The sequence below is a fragment of the Schistocerca piceifrons genome, chromosome 2 (genome assembly GCF_021461385.2).
Source record: "Schistocerca piceifrons isolate TAMUIC-IGC-003096 chromosome 2, iqSchPice1.1, whole genome shotgun sequence".
Classification (NCBI taxonomy): domain Eukaryota; kingdom Metazoa; phylum Arthropoda; class Insecta; order Orthoptera; family Acrididae; genus Schistocerca; species Schistocerca piceifrons.
The window spans coordinates 827,931,718-827,952,065 of record NC_060139.1 but is presented as its reverse complement, the minus strand read 5'-3'; the positions used below and the strand labels follow the sequence as shown (position 1 = coordinate 827,952,065).

Genomic DNA, 20,348 nt, shown 5'->3' with positions numbered 1-20,348 from the left:
CCTCAATTTTTTGTATGAACAAAAGTGATACTTGTAAAGAAACCTGCTTCAGTACCATTAATGTGAATTTATGTAGTGACATTTTTACTGTTAGCTATGTGGATAGATCCAGAATGAGATTTTCACTCTGCAGGCTGTGGCTAAGCCATGTCTGCGCAATATCCTTTCTTTCAGGAGTGCTAGTTCTGCAAGGTTCGCAGAAGAGCTTCTGTAAAGTTTGGAAGGTAGGAGACGAGATACTGGCAGAAGTAAAGCTGTGGGTACCGGGCGTGAGTCGTGCTTCGGTAGCTCAGTTGGTAGAGCACTTGCCCGTGAAAGGCAAAGGTCCCGAGTTCGAGTCTCGGTCGGGCACACAGTTTTAATCTGCCAGGAAGTTTTATGTGGATAGATGTTTTTATGGCCATGAACTGCTGCTCCTAACACTATACAGCAGACAGCCAAGTCACACCAACAATTCTTTCCGTGAAAAAGGTGTAGTGATTTGGATGAGTGATAAGAAATTTGTGTTTGTGAACTTGTTTTCTGATAGGCTAAGTTATATAAAATGGAGGTTTTTGTATGAAATTGAGACTGGACAAATTAATGTTGAAACTATGTGTGATGGGTTCTTTAGCAAATTATTCAGTGAGTGGTACCCTTGTTTGCCTTTAAGAAAGATTAATTTCAAAGTTAAGCCTAAAAGAAATTTACCAAACGGGTATAACAGTGAATTCAAAAGCGTTAGGGAAAAATGTTGTTACTGTGAAGCATATATAAAATTAACCATTAATAGAGACACTAAACAGGATGATAAAAATTACAAGATGTATATGAAATATAAAAAATTTTATTCACTGATCAGCCAGAACATTATGACCACTGATTTACTATCAGTACAAACCCATCCAGGTGATAGCAGCATCAGCCATTGGGAAATGACTGCAAATCAGACACACACACGGTGCATGTAGTATCAGTGAGCGTGCTGTCCATGTCTAGAATGGGGAAGGTGCATGATCTATCTGAGTTTGACCAAGGGCAGATTGTGATGGTCCAGAGGCTCAGCACAAGCATTTTGGAAACTGCATGACTTGTTGGGTGTTTGAGGAGTGCTATAGTGAGTGTCTTCAACGCTTGGTGAAATCAAAATGAAACCATATCCAGATGCCATGGGGATGGGGAGCCACCCCTCATTACAGTTGTCAGACATTGTAGGCTGAGCAGACTGGTAAAACAGGAGAGACAGTGAACTGTGGGAGAACTAACACAAGACTTTAATGCTGGGCAGGGTACAAGTGTGTCTGAATGCACAGTGCAGCTGATAACCCATGCATGTGCCAATGTTAGCACCACGACACTAATAACTGATATGGGCACATGACCTTTAGCAACGGACGTTGGCACAGTGGCAGACAGTGCACAGTCTGATGAATTCTGATACCCTCTTCTTCATGTTGATGGAAGGATGTGAATCTGTCATCTTCCAGGGGAATAGATCCTCGACATCTGTACTGCAGGATGGAGACAAGCTGGCAGTGGCTCAACTATGCTCTGGGAAACATTCATGTGGGCATCCAGGGGTCCAGTGAAGCTCATTCAGGGCACCATGACCAGCCAAAGAGTATTGTACACCAGTTGCAGACCATGTTTTGCATGATCGTTTTTCTTGATGGCACTTTTCAACAAGTTAATGCACCATGTCACACAGCCAGGAATATGATGGAGTGGTAGGAGGAACACAGTGGCAAGTTTCAATTGATGTGCTGACCCCCCAACTCCCTGGATCTGAATCCAATTGAACACATCTGGGATATGATTGAACATGGTGTCAGAGCTCATCATCCCCCTCCCCAGAATTTAAGGCAATTAGGTGGCATGTGTGTGCAGAGGTGGTGCCAATACACTCCAGTGACCTGCCATGAGCTCATTTGCTGTCATGCAATGACACATCACTGCTGTTATTGATGCCAAAGGTAGACATACCGTCTGTTAGTTGGTCATAATGTTCTGACTGATCAGTTAAAATTTTCTCAAACTCTAAAGCTATGGGTAATGACTGTCCATCCACCCACATTATCAAAAAGGCCATTCATTTGATCTATGAAACAAACATTCAATTCATTGTAATAAATGTCTACAGTCTGGAATTTCCCTGAATCACTAAAAACTTCAAAAGTTATAGCAGTTTCCAAAAAAGAAGACATAAATCTCCCACATGATTATTGACCAGTTTCAGTAGTTGTGATAATTTAAAAAAATTTTGAAACTCCTATAGTACCAGCTAAGTAATCATTTGAAAGAAAATAATTTCCTTCCAAAGAATCAGATTGGTTACAGATGGGGAAACATGGGCTACAGCTTCAGCAGTTTATAACATAGTAAAACAGATAATCACAGCTTTAAGAACAATATCTTACTTTTTACATGAGCTAAGTAAAGCTTTTGATTTTTTTAAAATATTCCTTGAGAAACTTGAACTTTATGGGATGCATAATACATCAATACAAGTAACTGATTCATGCTTAAGTAACAGAAAACAATATGTCTCTCTGAGGAAGAGACATTCTCTGATGAAAGTTGTTGAAACAGGTGTATCTCGGGTATCATTTCTTGGACTATTCTTTTTCTTTATTGCAATCAGTTAATTGATGTATTATGTTCAGCACTCTGTGACCTGCTATGCAGATGACTCAGTGATAATTAATGACTTGGTGATAATTAACAGCCATCAAGACACAGCATTGTTAAAACAGTAGTCACTGGAATCACTAGATGCTGCAGTGAAATGGTTCTTCTCCTGTGTAACCCAGATAAGACCCATCATCTTCTAATAGGACTAAATAATGGAGAGACAGCTCATAGTTAAAGGTTCTGAAGTGAAGCCACCCCAAAATATATATTAAACACATCTCTTAATAATGGATTACATAATTTATATTATCAGAGTACATTTTTCATATTTGCCACATGAATTTACATAATGACAGTCAACGTATTTAAACTGTTGATATCATCAAGTGATGTTTTTAAAATAATTATTAGCTAGGTGTAAGACTGTGCCTCAAAATGCTTCTTAGCTCTATGTAGCAGAGGTTTGAGTGTATAGTATACAGCTCTTACAGGCACCCTGAATATTCAATTCATTCAGCCTACTGGCCCTACATCACCTTTTACTCATGTCTACATCACAAGCAGAATTTGGGCAGATGTTATTTTGGATTTCAACATATTCAGCTGAAGCCTATGTTTGCTGAGTTTTATGTTATAACATATTATGTCCTATGAATGTATGCTGTTTCAAAGCATTAGTACGAAGAGGGTCTCTTGAAACTGTGTCTTTATTGGTATGATTTGCTGTAAGAAAATGATAGAAAACATCATATTTTCCATTAAAGAGTTTTTGTATTTCTTCATTTTCTTTTGTAGCTTCTGTGCCATGAAAGTATGGCATTTCAGGGCAATGGAACACTGAATATGCATCAAAACTGGATCATTCTTGGTATGATTTGCTATAACTGAATGTCAGTTAATGGCATACCAGTGATTAATGGTGATGGGTATAGTTTCTTTGTGTAGAGCTACCTGTAGTTAATAAATATTCAAACACGCACTGAGAATATACTTGAATGGTTTATTAATTGGTATTACAGAAAAAGAAATACAGTTGTTGTAGGCAACTTGTAAACAACAAAAACAGTAACCAAGGAACAGAATAAACATACAAACAAAAGTTATAACTCCAAGCAGTAGGCAAAACATTATTCAGTGCTCCAACTGGCTGATTCAAACTTGCCTGTGCAGTCACTGAATTTGTGACACAACTGTATCTTGGCGCAAATGGAACTAACGTGTGCAGACACAGCAGTTGATGTGAATAGCAGTTGCTACAGGAGCCCCCTTGGTGAAAGCGGAGCATGGTGTGTCTTCTCTGAACCTGGCCAGGAAGTTGACGTGTTATCCGGAGTGGGTGGTGTGTGTAGGTTCTGCATCAACCTGTTGTGGCAGCTGGTGCTGGAAGTCAAGGTGTTGCATCTGTCAGGCATTGAGCTCTTCACCATAAGGTGGTGATGCCTCCTTGGAAATGTAAGCCAGCTTCACTCTGCTAAGAGACACAGTGTCCTGTTTGCCATTTACTATGATGACCATCACATATGTGTCTCTGCACTGGATGCAACGGGGTCCAGCATACAGTGGCTGCGGTGGTGGCTTGATGCCGTCTGTATGTAACATAATGTGCGAACAGCTTTCGAGGCTGTTATGCACAAAAGTTGTTGGACAACCATGCATGGAGGCCTTTGTGGGTTTGATTTGGCTTACATGTTTCTGTAGCTTGTGAAGGAACTCTGGTTGGTTGTCCATTTCTAACAGTAGGCCTGTGTCGACAAACTGGTAGGTGCAAAGTCTTGCCGTAAACCAATACAGTTGCCAAGGACTCTATATCTGGTTTGTATGTGGCTTATAGTCCCAGCAGGACTACAGGACTATGGGTAGTGCAGACGTCCAAGATGTCCCATGGCACATTAGCACAGCCTTCAGCGTTTGATGCCAATGTTCAAGCATGCCATTGCTGACCAGATGATAACTGGTCATTTTGTGATCGACATAGCCACAGAACTTTGTCAAGTGTGTGAACAAATCTGACTCAAACTGTCAACCTCTGTCAGTCGTGATATGGAGAGGACATCCAAATCTCACCAGCTAGGTTGATGTAAAAGTGGTGGCTAGTGTTTCCGCAGAGATGTTGTCCATAGGTACTGCTTCAGACCATTGCATATATCTGTCAATCATTCTGAATATGTACCGCTGGCCATCTGATAGAGGAAGTGGTCCTACCACATCAAGATGAAAATTTGTGAAGCATAAAGAAGTGTCCGGGAACTCTCCTATTTGGGGATGAATGTGACGAGTGATTTTGCAAAGTTGGCAATGCTGGCAAGTTCTCGTCCATTCATGGCATTTTCTTTCTATCCCTGATCACACAAATCTTTGAGACACTAGCTTGAATGTTGACCGGACTTGTGGGTGCCAAAGATTATGTAAGAACTTGAACACTGGCCTGTGAAATGCAATGGGAAAAAAAGGGAGTGATCTGTCATGTGACACTTCACAGTGCAATTTCATGTTCTCACACGGAATGTCAACTTGCTGTAACTTGAGTGCTGCAGTGTCATCAGGCAATATGATGTGTAGCTCGGAATCTTCTTGTTGCACCCTGGCACAGCACCATCATGTCCACAGGCTATGAGACACTGGCCACTCCAGAGAGGCAGTCCACAACCACATTAGTGATGCCTCATATATGGCGGATATCCATACTAAACTGGCTAATAAATTCTAATTGGCTGTACTGCTGTGGAGAGGAAGTGTTGCTGTTTTCCTTGAAGACGTATGTTAAAGGCTTGTGGTCAGTGTATATCACAAACTCTCATGCCTCAGCCTGTGGTTGAAAGTACTTGATTGCTTGATATATGGCTAAAAGCTCCTGATCATATGTGCTCCATGTTCGTTGTGCAGGTGACAGCCTGTGCGAGAAATAAGCCAATGGCTGCCAGGCATTGTCTACCCAATGTTGGAGGGCTGCACCAATGGCTAACTGACTGGCATCCACCACTAATGCCAGTGGAGCTTCAAGCTTGGGGTGTGCCAGCAGTGCTGCTTGTGCTAGGCTCTTTTTGGTTACTTCAAAAGCCACATTCATCTCCTCTGTCCACTGCACAGGAGAACTGTGCTTAACCTTGGGACCAACCAGTGCTGTGTTGAACTCTGCCTGTTGTTTGGCAGTATGTGGTAAATGACGGCGGTAAAAATTGAGCATTCATAAGTACCTGCATATCTTTTTTATTGTAGGTGGCTTGGGTAATTGCAATATGGCTTCAACCTTCTCAGAGAGTGGTAATGAGCCTGACGAAGATATTTGATAAACCCAGGAAATCGACTTGATGTTGGCCAAACACACATTTAGCTGTGTTTAACACTATGCTGTACTTTTTGAAACACTCAAAAACTTCTCTCAGGTGCTGGTGATGTTGCTCCTTGGATGATGAATACACTAACACATTATCCAGATAGACAAAACAAAAGTTCAACCCACGCAAGACAGAATTGACGAACCTGTGCCAGGTTTGAGCAGCATTACGCAGGCCAAAGATCATGAACTTGCCTTCATACAACCCAAATGGCATAATAATAGTGATCTTTGGAATGTCCTCTGTTGCCACGGAAATCTGGGTATACGCTTTTGTGCAGTCTATAACAATGAATACAGTGGCTCTATGCAGTGTGTGGCTATAGCCTTTTAGTAGTGGCACTGGGTAGTGATCAGGCATAGTCCATGAGTTGAGCACTCTGTAATTGCTACACAGGTGCCAGCGTCCTCCCTTTTTGGGTACTAAATGGAGTGCAAATGACCATGGACTACTTGAAGATTCGATGAAACCTTCTTGTAACATTGCGTTGAATTTTGGTTTAGCAATGGTGAGGCGTCCTGGAGCCAGTCATCTCAGTCACCAATACACAGGTGTTTTTTGTGTGGTGGACTGTATTATGCAAAACTTTCTGTGGCACACCTGGAGGCCTTGTTAAGGTCGAGAACTCTTGGAGCAGCATGCAATACTCCTCTTCTGCAACCTGTATAACCTTGATGATGTATGTTATGGCATCACAATGGTACCCAGTGGTTGTAAGTCCAGTAACATTGTCTATTAGGTAGGAATTTGCTATGTCCAGTAGAAGTTGATAGTGAGCTAATAAATTGGCACCAATTATTGCTTCTGCCACATCTGTTATGGTGAAGTCCCACGTGAACTTACGGCGGAGCCACGTGCCATACATTGCAATTGCTGAATTATTTGCAGCAGACAAGCTAAATGCAGTGGGTGGCCTGAAACAGTGCAGAGATACTCTGGGCAAGATAGTAAGGTTGGACCCTGTGTCTATTAAATATTTCTGGCCTGATACCCTGTCAGTAATGAATAGGCACCAGGATGTAATTGAGCAATCGGTGGCGCCTACATCCAACAGCTGTTTGTATTTGGGTAGGTACAGGGGTTAGTGCACTTTGTAGCCTGCTTTCCAAATCTTCTGTGGTACCAACAGGTGGTCAGACCAGCATCTCATACAGACTGATTTGAGGAGCGGCTCCTAGATCATTTGTGGCTACATCCTCTGTAGCGACTAACACCTCCTTGTGACAACAGTGTGCCAATATGTGCGCTCAGTGCATCAACTTTGACGGACAGAGCATTGTAATCTGTGCCTGAAACGGGAAGGGCCACAGATGGGACACTACCAGACTTTGTCACAGCACTAACCTGTTGGTCCAGAGCGATGGCATCTTAGATGTGGTCAGCCAGTTCTGCAACAGTGTCCAGGGACATCTCTGACTGCGATGTTATGATTGCCTTTACCTGCAGTGGCAGATGGCTGCTTCAGATGCAGACGCAGAAGATTGTTGGGCACTGTTCTGATGTCCACCTTTCTGCAGAGGTGATGCAGGTACGCAGATGGTTTTTCTGTCACCTATATCTTCCTGAGTCAGCACTCGTCTGATACGGTCTTCCTGTGATCTTGCAACTCTATGAATAAGCTCAGTCTTTAATCTTTTGTATGCATTCTCGGTTGGCAGTGCCATGATTATATCTTGAACTTTGGAAGCATAGCATTCCTCGAGCTGACTCACTATTAATGCAAACTTAGTCATACCTGCTGTAATTCCAGCATAGCAAAAGCTGGCATCAATCTGAGCGAATCTTGAATTTTTTATTACTTGGTATTACAGAAAAAGAAGTACAGATGCTATAGGTAACTTGTAAACAATAAAAACAGTAACCAAGGAATAGAATAAACGTAAAAACAAAAGTTATAGCTTCAAGGAGTAGGCAACAACATTATTCAGCACTCCAAGTGGCAGATTCAAACTTGGCCATTTATGCCATTCGTTTGTTGCTGTGCAGTCACTGAATTCACGACACAACTGTATCCATGAATGGTGCGAATGGAACTAACGTGTTTGGACACAGCAGTCGACACGAGTAGGGGTTGCTACAATGGCTTCAGGAAACTGGACAATATAAAAAACACATCTGCATGGAAGTTTATGACAGTTAATGGATAGAGACTTGGATTTATGAGGACGACGGTTCAATCCCGCGTCCGGCCATCCTGATTTAGGTTTTCCGTGATTTCCCTAAATTGCTCTAGGCAAATGCCGGGATGGTTCCCTTGAAAGGGCACGGCCGACTTCCTTCCCGCCCTTCCCTAATTCGATGAGACCGATCACCTCGCTGTGTGGTCTCCTACCACAAACAACCCAACCCAACTTAGATTTACAATGCAAAAGTTAATTGGTTCACATCCTGCTTTCTCCATTTTTTTTTAAATGAAAGATTCTGGGACTTGCTTATTAATTTAATGGCTGTATGCTCTCTCTCTCTCTCTCCCTCCCTCCCTCCCTCCCTCCCTCCCTCTCTCTCCCTCCCTCTTTCTCAAGAGTGAGTTTTTTTTATTGTGTGAATAAGCCATGGTATATACGAACAAGCTGCAAGACTGTTTTCTATGGTACTGTCTCATTAGATCACAATTCAGTACTTATTTATTTATTTTACCCAAAAATCCCAATCACAGCACAAGACAAAACATTACCACGCAGTAATGCTAGTACGTGTAGCACTAAAAATTTCTCCAAAACACAAAAACAAAAATGTGATGTTGGCAGATAAATATGCTACCTAAAGCTCTGACCTTGGAGTTAGCTTCTAGTGTCATTTAGTAGTTGATGATGAAATGGAAAGAAGATACATGTGTAAACTATTGGCCAGAGTGTGATATTGACATATTTCACTCCTCTCTCCCTCCATTCCACCCCCCCCCCCCCCCCCCTACCTCCAAAGCCCCCCCCCCCCAATTTTGCTTGCATGACAGACTGATCTGTAGCGTAGCCCAAGGTCTGGTTTGCTTAAATTGATAAATGTTACAGCCTCCTCTAGTATGGAAACTACAAGCTACATCTGATCTAACTATGTAGGAAACAACAACAGTACAAGGAAAAGGACAGACTGTTACTCACTGTAATGATGACATGTTGAACTGAAGACAAGCACAATGAAAAGACACTTAGCTTTGAGCCAAAGCCCTCTTCAGGAAAGGAAACACACATACATTCATTCACATAAGTGAGAACACCTCATGTACACATGACCACTACCTCCGGTGGCTTGGACCAGAATTCTCGACATTCCAGTCTGAGCTGCTGGAGGTGGAAATCCTCTGCTTGTGAGGTGTGCTTGCTTATGTGAATAAATTTGTATGTGTGTTTCCTTTCCTGAAGAGGGCTTTGGCTGAAAACTAATGTATAACAGTCTTTTCATTGTGCCTGCCTGCAACTCAATGTGTCATCTTTAATGTGAGTAGCAGTTTATCCTTTTCTTTATGTTGTTGATATTCCAACCTGGAGTTCTCATTGCCTGTAGAAAACAATTTGAATCCACGTTGATGTGGGGAGATCACATCAGTCATATCTGGAAATGAATATCAAGGACAACATGCCTATATAGAAAGTAAGATGTGCAGTTACTTCTGATTATAGAAGACAACAGATTTTGAACTGTTCTAATCTCACATCTCTTATGGGCTGCTGGAGTGGGTGCACTCTTCACATATGAGTGATACACTGAAAATAAAAAAAAGTCATGAGAAATGTGTGATACTTGCCCACAAGCCCACTGTCAGTCTCTGTTTAGAAAATTTAAGATAGTCAAAATTGTAATCTACACATATATGTCTCATCATTATGCATAAAGTTATATGTAAGAGGAGATATTCACCAGCATAACACAAGAAGTAAACTGTAAATTGATATTCCAAAACACTGTTCACAACCTCAAGTTTGTACTATGAGAAGATTGATGAATCGTACAGCATTTTGATATTTTTATAGGCTTCACTTGGTATTGCTGGACTCTGTGTGAGGGCAATGCAGGAAGAGGGAACCTCCCTGCAAGATGCAAGGGACAAGATCTGGATGGTAGACTCAAAAGGACTGATTGTCAAAGATAGGCCTTCAGGTGGCATTACAGCTCAAAAGTCAGTATATGCAAAAATCCATGAACCTATCAAAGATCTCGAGGAAATAGTTGAAACAGTGAAACCAACAGTTATAATAGGTAATTATCAGATTTTAATAAATAATCTATTTTTATACCTACATAGTTTAGCTTATTTACTAAATCTATACCAGTCTCAATGCTGCATTTTGCTTTGAAGTTCAGTTTCTTCTTGACCACAGCTTTAGTTTTTCTTGCTATACTGTGCACCGGAGCTTGAACTGCTGCAGACATTGGTTGAGTTGTTTTATAAAGCGTAATTAAAGAGCAAAATAGTGGTCCACAAGGATTCATCTATATCATTTTGTTTATTTCAGTCTTAGAATGATTTTCACAGGTTTATCCCACTGAATCAGGTGCCAGGCCACCTGTGAAAGCAGCCATATTATTTACCAGCTCTGCTGCAATCAATGCACAGCTTTTTATACTGCTATGACTACCAACCAACTGTCCAGTGGGATGAACAGCCACTGCCAAACTGTGGCCAAGAGAAAAGTAGACCACCCTGTGGCACAATATGCAGCTGAACATAACATGCTTGATTTCAATGGCTGCATCACTACCCAAACCATGTAGATCCAGCCCTCCACCAGCAGCTTTTCTTTCAACTGCACAGATGGAGTTATCCTTATAACACATTCTCTGCTCTCATAATTATCCCAGCCTTCATCTACGGCAACATATTGTCCCTACACCATTCACCCATAAGTTTCCACCCCCTCTGTCCAATGATCTCCTCCACATTGTCTCCTCCCACCCTCTTTGTTTTTCTGCCGTCTGACAACTTACATGCCCATCTTTTTCTGCTGCTCTCCTTTTTTGCTCCTTTTTGCCCACCTCCCTGCCCAATAACCTCCTGATACTGTATCTGTGGGCACTCTAGTCCCTGCACACTCCACAGGACATCATTCTTCTCCCTCCTCACCCATACACTACCATCCCTTCCCCTTCCTGCCCCCTCCAGATTGCTGCTTGCATCCCAGATGAAGGTGAACTCTGGCTCAATATGCTGGAGTTGGCAGTAATGTGTACATAAGGTGTGCTTGCTTGCATGTATGAATGGTGTGTGTTTCTCTTTTGCTGATGAAGGCTGTGGCTGAAAGCTTTAAGTAAGTGTCTTTCCCTTGTGCCTGTCTGCAACTTAACATGTCTTCTTTACAGTAAGTAGCAATCTATCTTTTCCTATATTGTTGATATTCCTACCTGGAGTTTCCACTGTTTACACAGAAATCTCTTTATATTTTGCTATGTAAAAACTGAACAATTGTAAAAATTATCATATATTAAATTCTGTAGTCATTTTTAAGTACACTGATATTTGTATCATGCATATGTTATCACTTATGCTTATATGAAATGTTTTTACTCTCTGTTTATGTAAAAACGAAAAACTTTTCCTCTTAACAAGTAAGCAGCTAAACTCTTATGACTTATTTCATATGTTGTCAATTGTTAGAGTTACTGGAATATTATTTATCATAATTAATGATTTTGATCAATGGGAATGAACTATGAAACTTAATCCGTGAAAGGCTGAGAAACAAATAATATTTAATAATTAACATTTATCCAGAACATATGGTTTCCACAGAAAGGAAAGGTTTTATTCATACTGTGCAGTTATTTGTAGGTCACATTCTAGTGGAATACATCAGCCTTTGCATCAGCCTTATGTGAGCTAATTAGAAACTCAATGGTACAAGTACAGCTTCAGTATGGGGTGGAGATTACTGGTGACTATATAAAGGGCCAGACAATCCTATCATACCTACAGTAACTGTAAAACACACTTCCTCAGTGCTGAAGAAACTTATTTTACTAATTTTAAAGAATCATGTGATCACTACATTCTAATGCTCTATTTCATGTCCAAATTACAGTGTAGAGGCACCTCAACTACATCTTATCCAGTTGATGAATCAAGTATGAGCAAAGCGATCCAGTAGAATGAACTGCTTAGTCATCAGACATGTGAAAGGTTTCATGTATGAGGAGCTCATATAAGGCATTCAGTTACTAAAATAACATGTTCACACCATTTAGTTTACATTGGAATATTTGAAGAGTGCGGCAATCCGTGAGAGTTGCATATTCATGGATGCCTCTGCATTTGAGATGAACATTTCAAACCCTTCCACCAAAATACAAGAAAGTGTGTCATTCACTGTAATTTACTGTGAAGGATGCTGCATGGCATGCATAAAATGGCCTTTTTAATGAAAAAGTGTGTTATGCACTTTTGTTCATTAAACCTTATTATTCCTTATATCATCATGCATCATCTCCTGCAGTTTAACTAATTGCACAAAATCATGATGTGTATGAAAAGAGCATTCTTTTCTTAAGCTACTTATGTAACTCTTGATATATGTTTTGACTGTTTTAGGACTACTGAAATTAAAAAAAAAAAAAAACCTTAAATTTTTGTTTAAATCTGGCTGTAGTGCAGACATACTTTTGACAAATGTTTTGTTGAAGATTTGTGGGAGCACCTGTAGAAATAATGTTTTTCTTACAGTGCCTGCTAAAGTAATATTAAATATTCATTTTTTAAAAATCTTGATAACAATAGCAAAATGTACATCTTCCCTTCCCAGGTGCTGCAGCTGTTAGAGGGGCTTTTACACCAAAGCTGTTAAAAACTGTGGCAAAATTCACAGAGCATCCCATTGTGTTTGCATTGAGCAATCCTACAGAAAAGGCAGAATGTACAGCTGAGGATGCGTATGTTAACACTGATGTAAGTGACTCAATGAATGTGAAAATATAAACAATAGGCTATAGCATTTTGAATGAGAGAGAAATGATCTGTTGCAATTGCAAGAGATCCTGCCTTTTTGCAAGATACTGCAGTAATTTCTCCCACATCATGAAATTCAACATAAGGAGATGGTAATGTGTAACATTTGATGGGAATAATGCTCCAAAATACAGGGTGATTCAAAAAGAATACCACAACTTTAGGAATTTAAAACTCTGCAACGACAAAAGGCAGAGCTAAGCACTATCTGTCGGCGAATTAAGGGAGCTATAAAGTTTCATTTAGTTGTACATTTGTTCGCTTGAGGTGCTGTTGACTAGGCGTCAGTGTCAGTTGATGCTAAGATGGCGACCGCTCAACAGAAAGCTTTTTGTGTTATTGAGTATGGCAGAAGTGAATCGACGACAGTTGTTCAGCATGCATTTCGAATGAAGTGTGGTGTTAAACCTCCTGATAGGTGGTGTATTAAACGTTGGTATAAACAGTTTACAGAGAATGAGTGTTTGTGCAAAGGGAAAAGTTCTGGACGGCCGAGAACGAGTGATGAAAGTGTAGCACGCATCCAGCAAGCATTTGTTCGCAGCCCAGGAAAATCGACTCGCAGAGCTAGCAGAGAGCTGCAAATTCCACAATCAACTGTATGGAGAGTCCTACGAAAAAGGTTAGTTATGAAACCTGAACGTCAACTACCCGAGGCGATGGATCAGCCGCCAGGCAGCCCGTGACAGAGCACTTCATCACTGGCCTCCAAGAAGCCCTGATCTTACCCCCTGCGATTTTTTCTTATGCGGGTATGTTAAGGATATGGTGTTTCGGCCACCTCTCCCACCAACCATTGATGATTTGAAACGAGAAATAACAGCAGCTATCCAAACTGTTACGCCTGATATGCTACAGAGAGTGTGGAACGAGTTGGAGTATCGGGTTGATATTGCTCGAGTGTCTGGAGGGGGCCACATTGAACATCTCTGAACTTGTTTTTGAGTGAAAAAAAACAAACCTTTTTAAATACTCTTTGTAATGATGTATAACAGAAGGTTATATTATGTTTCTTTCATTAAATACACATTTTTAAAGTTGTGGTATTCTTTTTGAATCACCCTGTATATGCAGAAAGAGATATATTGCTTAATGGGACTCAACCATTATTTCTGTACATGGGACACCTTTCAGTTTGTAATCACTTCTTCAAGTGTGCTCTGTTTCATGTGAAAATATTATGAAAAGGATAGTTGCATTACTCACCATATAGCAGAGATGCTGTTGCAGATGGGCACAACAACTGAGGCCTCAGCAACCAGAGACTGTGGTCTTGTGTGTGTAAGTTGTGTTTGCATGAGTGTGTGTATATATGTTGTCTATTTCCAACAAAGGCCTTTTTGGCCAAGAGGTCCCTTTCTGACAGTCTTTTTGAGTGCCTGTCTGTGACTCAGCATCTCTGCTGTATGGCAAAAAGCAACTATACTTTTCACAGACTTGTCCCATAAAACAGTACATTCTTCTTACATTAGTTTATGTATCATAGGCATTGCAACATTCCTTTTCTTGGTCAAGATCCAAACATTTAGTGCAAAGTTCTAATTATAGATTGAATTTTCATCAACATCCAAATAAAGGGCTTCACAAATCATAGAAGTCTTACAGCAGGAAACATTACTTTTACAACTGATATGTATCCTGAAGAGTTCAAAGCTGGCTTTCATTGTTGTTCATGTATCCTCACTGCATGCATCCTGGTTGCTATGCTTTATTGGATTATGTTGCATTCTTTAGCAGTTTTTGTATTTTGACTTTTTTTAGATAAAAAATCAAACAGAGGTATATTGATAATTTTCTTCATTTATCCATACCAATTAACTGCAACTGACTCACACTGCTTATTGATTCACACTAACAATTCAGTAACAAATCTCCGTAGCAATTAATTTGAACTGCTTTGGCCTGACACGAGACCTTATATAGAAATATAACAGTTTGTGGTGCTTACAGTTTTGTTATGATTATTATCTTATATAATTTACAATGAAAAAAAACTGTTACAAAATTATTTATGCACGACAGTATGCTTGACAGAAAATAGACATATCTTACATTAACAGTTTCGTAAAATACAGTCTTGCAATGTTAAAATCTATAGGAAGAATACTTTTAGGAATTATATTACAAAATTTCATTAAAAATAAAGTAATATACCATTTCCCCATACTAGCAGTAACTTCAATTCTAAATCTTCATTATTTTATATAAAATATAATGTTCCAGCTCATACTGAAGACTTGTAACTAAAACTTCTTTACATTATGAACAAATGTTTTTACAATTTAATAAGTTTTTTGTTATCCTTTGAAGTGTGATTGTTACTCTTCTTCACATCATATAATGATAAATGCAAGCTGAATATTGGAACATGGTCATACATAAATTCTTACATAGCAAAATTACCAGTGTATCAAGAAGTAAGCAGAAAAGGGTGCATCATGCACTGCTATTGGTGTCTTGATGTGTTACATTATAGCATCCACAAGCGAAGGAAATGGTCACCTCCCCCCCCCCCCTTTCCCCTAAATCAAGATGTGAGATGCATTTAAAAAATTCTTCCACATTTCTCATATTATTTTGAGCAGACATGTTGAGGTAATCACTAGGTCTCTCACTCTATGAAAGCCATAGACGTCTCCAAGATGGGACGAGGATTTGGGGGTCACGAAAGAGCACTTGCTATCTCATGAAATATGGAGTACAGACTCTTTATTCACTACATTAATCTTATCTACTTCAAAAAATAGTTATCTATAATTCTGCTAAACTTCAAGTTTCACCTATTTTGGTATTATGTCACTGGTGTAATAAAAGCCCTGTCACCATGACAATTGCTGTGTAACATTTGTTTGTTTTGTGGTCATGCTTTCCATAGCAATTTATTCAGTTTCTGTTTACTTGGTGGCAGTATTAGCACCATTGTATGTTGAATAAATATGTGAACCTGCCCAGAACAGTGTCAAAATAGTCCATAAATTCTTCTCTGTTGCTTCTGTTTACATATTGGTATCAAGCTATAATATTGACTGATCCAACAGTCCAGAGTGTAGAGTCAGCCTCAATTCCCTGCTCACACAATTCCTTCATCACCTCCTTAACCCTGGTTGTAGTGTACCTTGTTGATATCAAATCAGCACTGACCATAGTAGTAAAAGTTCATATGACAACTAGGTCTGCAGATGATTAAGATATTGAAAGAATAAATGATGAGATAAAAATTATTGAGGTAGTTAAGGGAGCCAAAAGTTTAATTGTGGTAGGGAAGCTAAATTTAATAGTAGGAAAAGGGAGAGATGGAAAACTAGTAGGAGAATATGGATTGGGGGAAAGTACTGAAAGAGGAAGCCATTTCTAGAATTCTACCAAGAACATAATTAATCATTACTAATATTTGGTTTAAGAACCATGAAAGATGGTTGAAGGACAGTGGGAGGTTTCAGATTGATTATGTGACTGTGAGATGGAGGTTTTGAAACCACATTTTAAACTGTAAAGCATTTCCAGAGCCAGATGTGGACTCCAACCATAATTTATTAGTCAAACTGTAAGTTAAAACTTACAAAATTAAAGAAAGCTATGAAATTAAGGAGATGGGGCATGGATAAGTTGAAAAGACAAAAGATTATTAGGAATTATAGCAAGCAGAAGACAATATTTGGCTGAAACTGGAAGGGAATGTAGTTAAAGATGAATGGGTAGCTTTGATGTAAGTGGGTAGCCTTGACAAATGAAATAGTGAAGGTAGCAGATAATCAAACAGGTAAAAAGACAAGGCCTAGTGGAAATTTTATATTACACAGAAGATACTGAATCATTTGATCAAAAGAGAAATTATAAAAATGAAGCAGGTTGCAGTAGCCACCAGACAGATCGTGGGAGGCGCACATCGGCACGGCGCGTCACAGACGGTAGTTGCCGCAAGTAGAGTCCCGTCCACCAGAGGGCACGCGAGAATTCGGATGTGACCTCTGCCGGCGTAACAACAACAACAACAACAACAACTCAGGCAGCCTGCCTAGGACTCAGTCCCGGTCTATGCTAAGTGAAGTGCTACGTAAACGTGAACAGTGTTGCTACACAATTAGCGACGAGTAGGGTCGTTCTTTCGCGTGTTGCATCGTTGTTCCGGTTTCACATCTTCTCCACGGCATAGAGGATTTAGTGCGGGTTTTGGCTGAGCAGCAGACGTAGCTCATGGCCACCATGAAACAAGTGCTTCCGGCGTTGCTCTCCACGCAGTCTGCTCCAGCGCCGTTCCCTCCTCCCTTTCCCCCGTATGACGAGACGGCGGAGGATTGGGACGCATATGAACATCGCCTTCGGCAGCATTTCCAGGCGTTTCATATTGCTGATGCGGAGGTATGTCGTGCTCTCTTCTTGTCTTGGATATCTCCCTCGCTGTATCACGTTTTGCGGCAGCTAGTGCCGTTGCAGGAACCCTCGTCCTTGTCTTTTGACGCATTGTGTTCCTTGCTGTCTTCATATTATCGCCGCCGCACGCATGTTGTGGCAGCTAGGGTCTAGTTCTATCAATGCAAGAAACAGCCCCATCAGTCTTACCGGGCGTGGGCCGCTACCCTGCACGGTCTTAGTCGCAAGTGTCATTTTGTCACGGAGCAGTCGCGAGAGTCGTATGCCCACGTTATGGTACGCAACGTCATTGTTTGTTCTGCCCCTGATAGGGAGGTCCGGCAACGGGCCCTGCAGTTAGAAGACCCTTCCCTTGAGGAAGTCCTGTCCATTGCTCAATCGTATGAAGTCTCTCACGTCGCAGGTCAACAGCTGGAAGCATGGTGCGACGTCGCGGCGGTTCAGGGCGGTGCGTCCGCGTCCACTGTGTCCGGGGCGGACGACGTGCGAGTGGTACAATCCGGTCGTTACGGCCGCTCCCGCATGGCACGTAAACAGAATTCCGGCCGCCGGCCCCTGTTGCCGTCCGGTGCGTCGTGCTATACACATCACGATCGGTCAGAGTGCCCCCAGCGTTGGGCCGTTTGTGGCAAATGTAATAAAAAAGGTCACATTGCTAAACAGGTGGAAAGCAGTGGTCTAAAAATGAGATTGATAGGTGTAAATGGCTACACAGGAATGGATAGAACACAAAAGCAGGGCTGTAGAAGCTTGTATAACAAGGAGAAAGTTAGGTACCACCTATAGAATGATTAAAGAGACCTTTGGAGAAAAGAAAACCAACTGTATGAATATCAAGAGCTGGAATGGCATATTAGTACTAAACAAACAAGGGAAAGTTGAAAGCTGGAAGAAATATATAGAGGCTCTACAACCTGAAGACAATATTGTGAGAGGGAAGAAGCAATAGAATGGGAGGTATGGTACAATGATGAGAGTTTGACACAATGCTGAAAAATATGGTTATCAGACACTCTGTCATTAAGAGATTAATTTTTTGTCCAAATTTTCTTCCTCTGTTTAGTTTTTACCCTTAGTAAAGAACTCTTTTTGTACTTATGTCCTATTCAAAACTATATTTTATGAAATAAATGTAATCTTAAAACTTTTCTTCATGAAAAATGACTTTGTTACAGTTTCTTTGGTTAATGAATGTCATAAATATTGTCAATGCTCGAGCTTCCAAATGCAGGCAAAAGCCAACTTTACTAATTTACATTACTTTCTCCACCATCTCCTGTCTGATTCAAGTATAGTGCGGCATGTGTTCTTAATCTGTTAGTCTTTACTATAAAATTGGTTTCAAGTTAACATTTGAGGGTGATGAGGGTTCATCCAAGACTCCTCCATGAAAAAAGTTTAAATCTAAAGTCAAATATAATCAAATATATCTCAAGAAGTGGGAAGATACATTTGTGTGGTTTGAGCCAGGACCAGATGAGAGCCAAGCATTCTGTATTTTGTGTAATACACATTTTAATATTTCAAAGGGTGTGGATTAACTGACCTGAGGCAATGTGCTCCATTCAAGGGATAACAAATTAAGGAAAAGTTCCAACAAACTGATGAGCTATTTTATCTTAAAAGGTAAAGAAAACTTTGATAAAAACACCACATGTGAGCTTCATTTTATGTATGCAGCGAAACATAACCTGAGATATTCATGTCTGGACTACAGAAACATAATCTGTGTCCAATGTATTTAGAGATTCTACAGTTGTTTCCAAACTTTCATGTGGATGCAGTAAAGTGGAAATGTTTGTGAAGGATGTACTAGCTTCTAAAAGTGCAGAAAAGACTTTAACATTATTTTCATTGGCAACAGATGAGTAGTTCAGCAGTCATCGAGATTACCTCAGCAACAGTGTGAACAAAGAGGGAGTGGGTGATAAAGTTATGAACTGGCCTGAATTCTTTTGTTTGATACCTGAGCAAGATGTGCCAAATATTTCCAAAGTGTCAGGAGTTTTGTTTGGTATTCTTGATTTTAGTTGCCTTTGTGGAGTGTATCATGAAGAATAAGTGATGTGACACAAGAAACAAATGTTTAACAAATTTAAGACAGAATTTCAGGTAACAGTGAACTATGAAAGCATGTCCTGTTCAGAATTTTTTTTTAAATTTACAAAGTGATAATCAGTTATTGAAAACTGCCATAAGTTCAGTGAAATACAATTAGAATAAGTTTGAATCTGACTGACTATCCCTTGAAAATGATAAATGCATATTTTTATTTGTTAGATGTTTACTCTTGCATTATTAACATTTTGTGCACTCTATTGATATATGGAAGGGCTATGTAATTTTTTGCATGATATATTGTTATAGAAAAGTTATGAGTCATCACTCTTTTTTTTATTTCACAAAATTTGGCAACCCCAGTGATTTCGTTAAATGCAAATAAGGCCCCTATGGTAGAGAGAATTCCCTGAGAATTATTGAGATCCTTGGGAGAGCCAGCATGACTAAACTATTCCACCTGGTGTGCATGATATAAGAGATGGGCAAAATACCTTCACACTTCAATAACAATGGAATGATTCCAATTCCAAAGTAGGCAGGTCACACTATCATTATTTAACTACCAGTTTAATGAGTCATGGTTTCAATTAACACAAGTTATTTACTGAATAATTAAAAAACTGGTAGAATCTGACCTTGGGGAAGATGTGTGTGGGAGAAATGTAGGACATGTAAAGCAGGACTGACCCTAAGACTTATCTCAGAAGATAGGTAAGGAAAGGCAAACCTTTGCTTATAGCATTTGTAACCTTAAAAAAAGCTTTTGACAATAGTGACTAGAAAATAGTCTTTGAACTACTGAAGAAGGAAACGAAAAAAAATTGGAGATTGAATTATTTGCAGGGAGAAGCAATAAAAATTTTGAGGTTTACTTGTGACACTATAATTCCATCAAGGTCAGCGAAAGAACTTGGTAGAGCAGTAGAATGGAATGGATAGTGTCTTGTAAAGAGATTTATAAAATGAACATCAAAACAAGGAGAATGGAATGAGTCTAATTAAATCAGGTGATGCTGAGGGAACTAGATTACAAAATG

At 40.0% G+C, this 20,348-nt stretch overlaps 1 protein-coding gene and 1 non-coding gene across 2 annotated transcripts in view; both read left to right on the top strand.

The window, feature by feature from the left end:
- Nucleotides 1-20,348, top strand: part of LOC124776423 (NADP-dependent malic enzyme-like) — a 106,763-nt gene that overhangs the window by 60,363 nt on the left and 26,052 nt on the right. Inside the window, 2 exon segments of the mRNA XM_047251417.1 lie at nt 9,914-10,139; nt 12,677-12,819. Coding sequence (XP_047107373.1) covers nt 9,914-10,139; nt 12,677-12,819 — 369 coding nt within the window.
- Trnas-uga lies at nt 278-352 on the top strand. Its single transcript has one exon. It is a non-coding gene; the product is annotated as a tRNA-Ser (tRNA).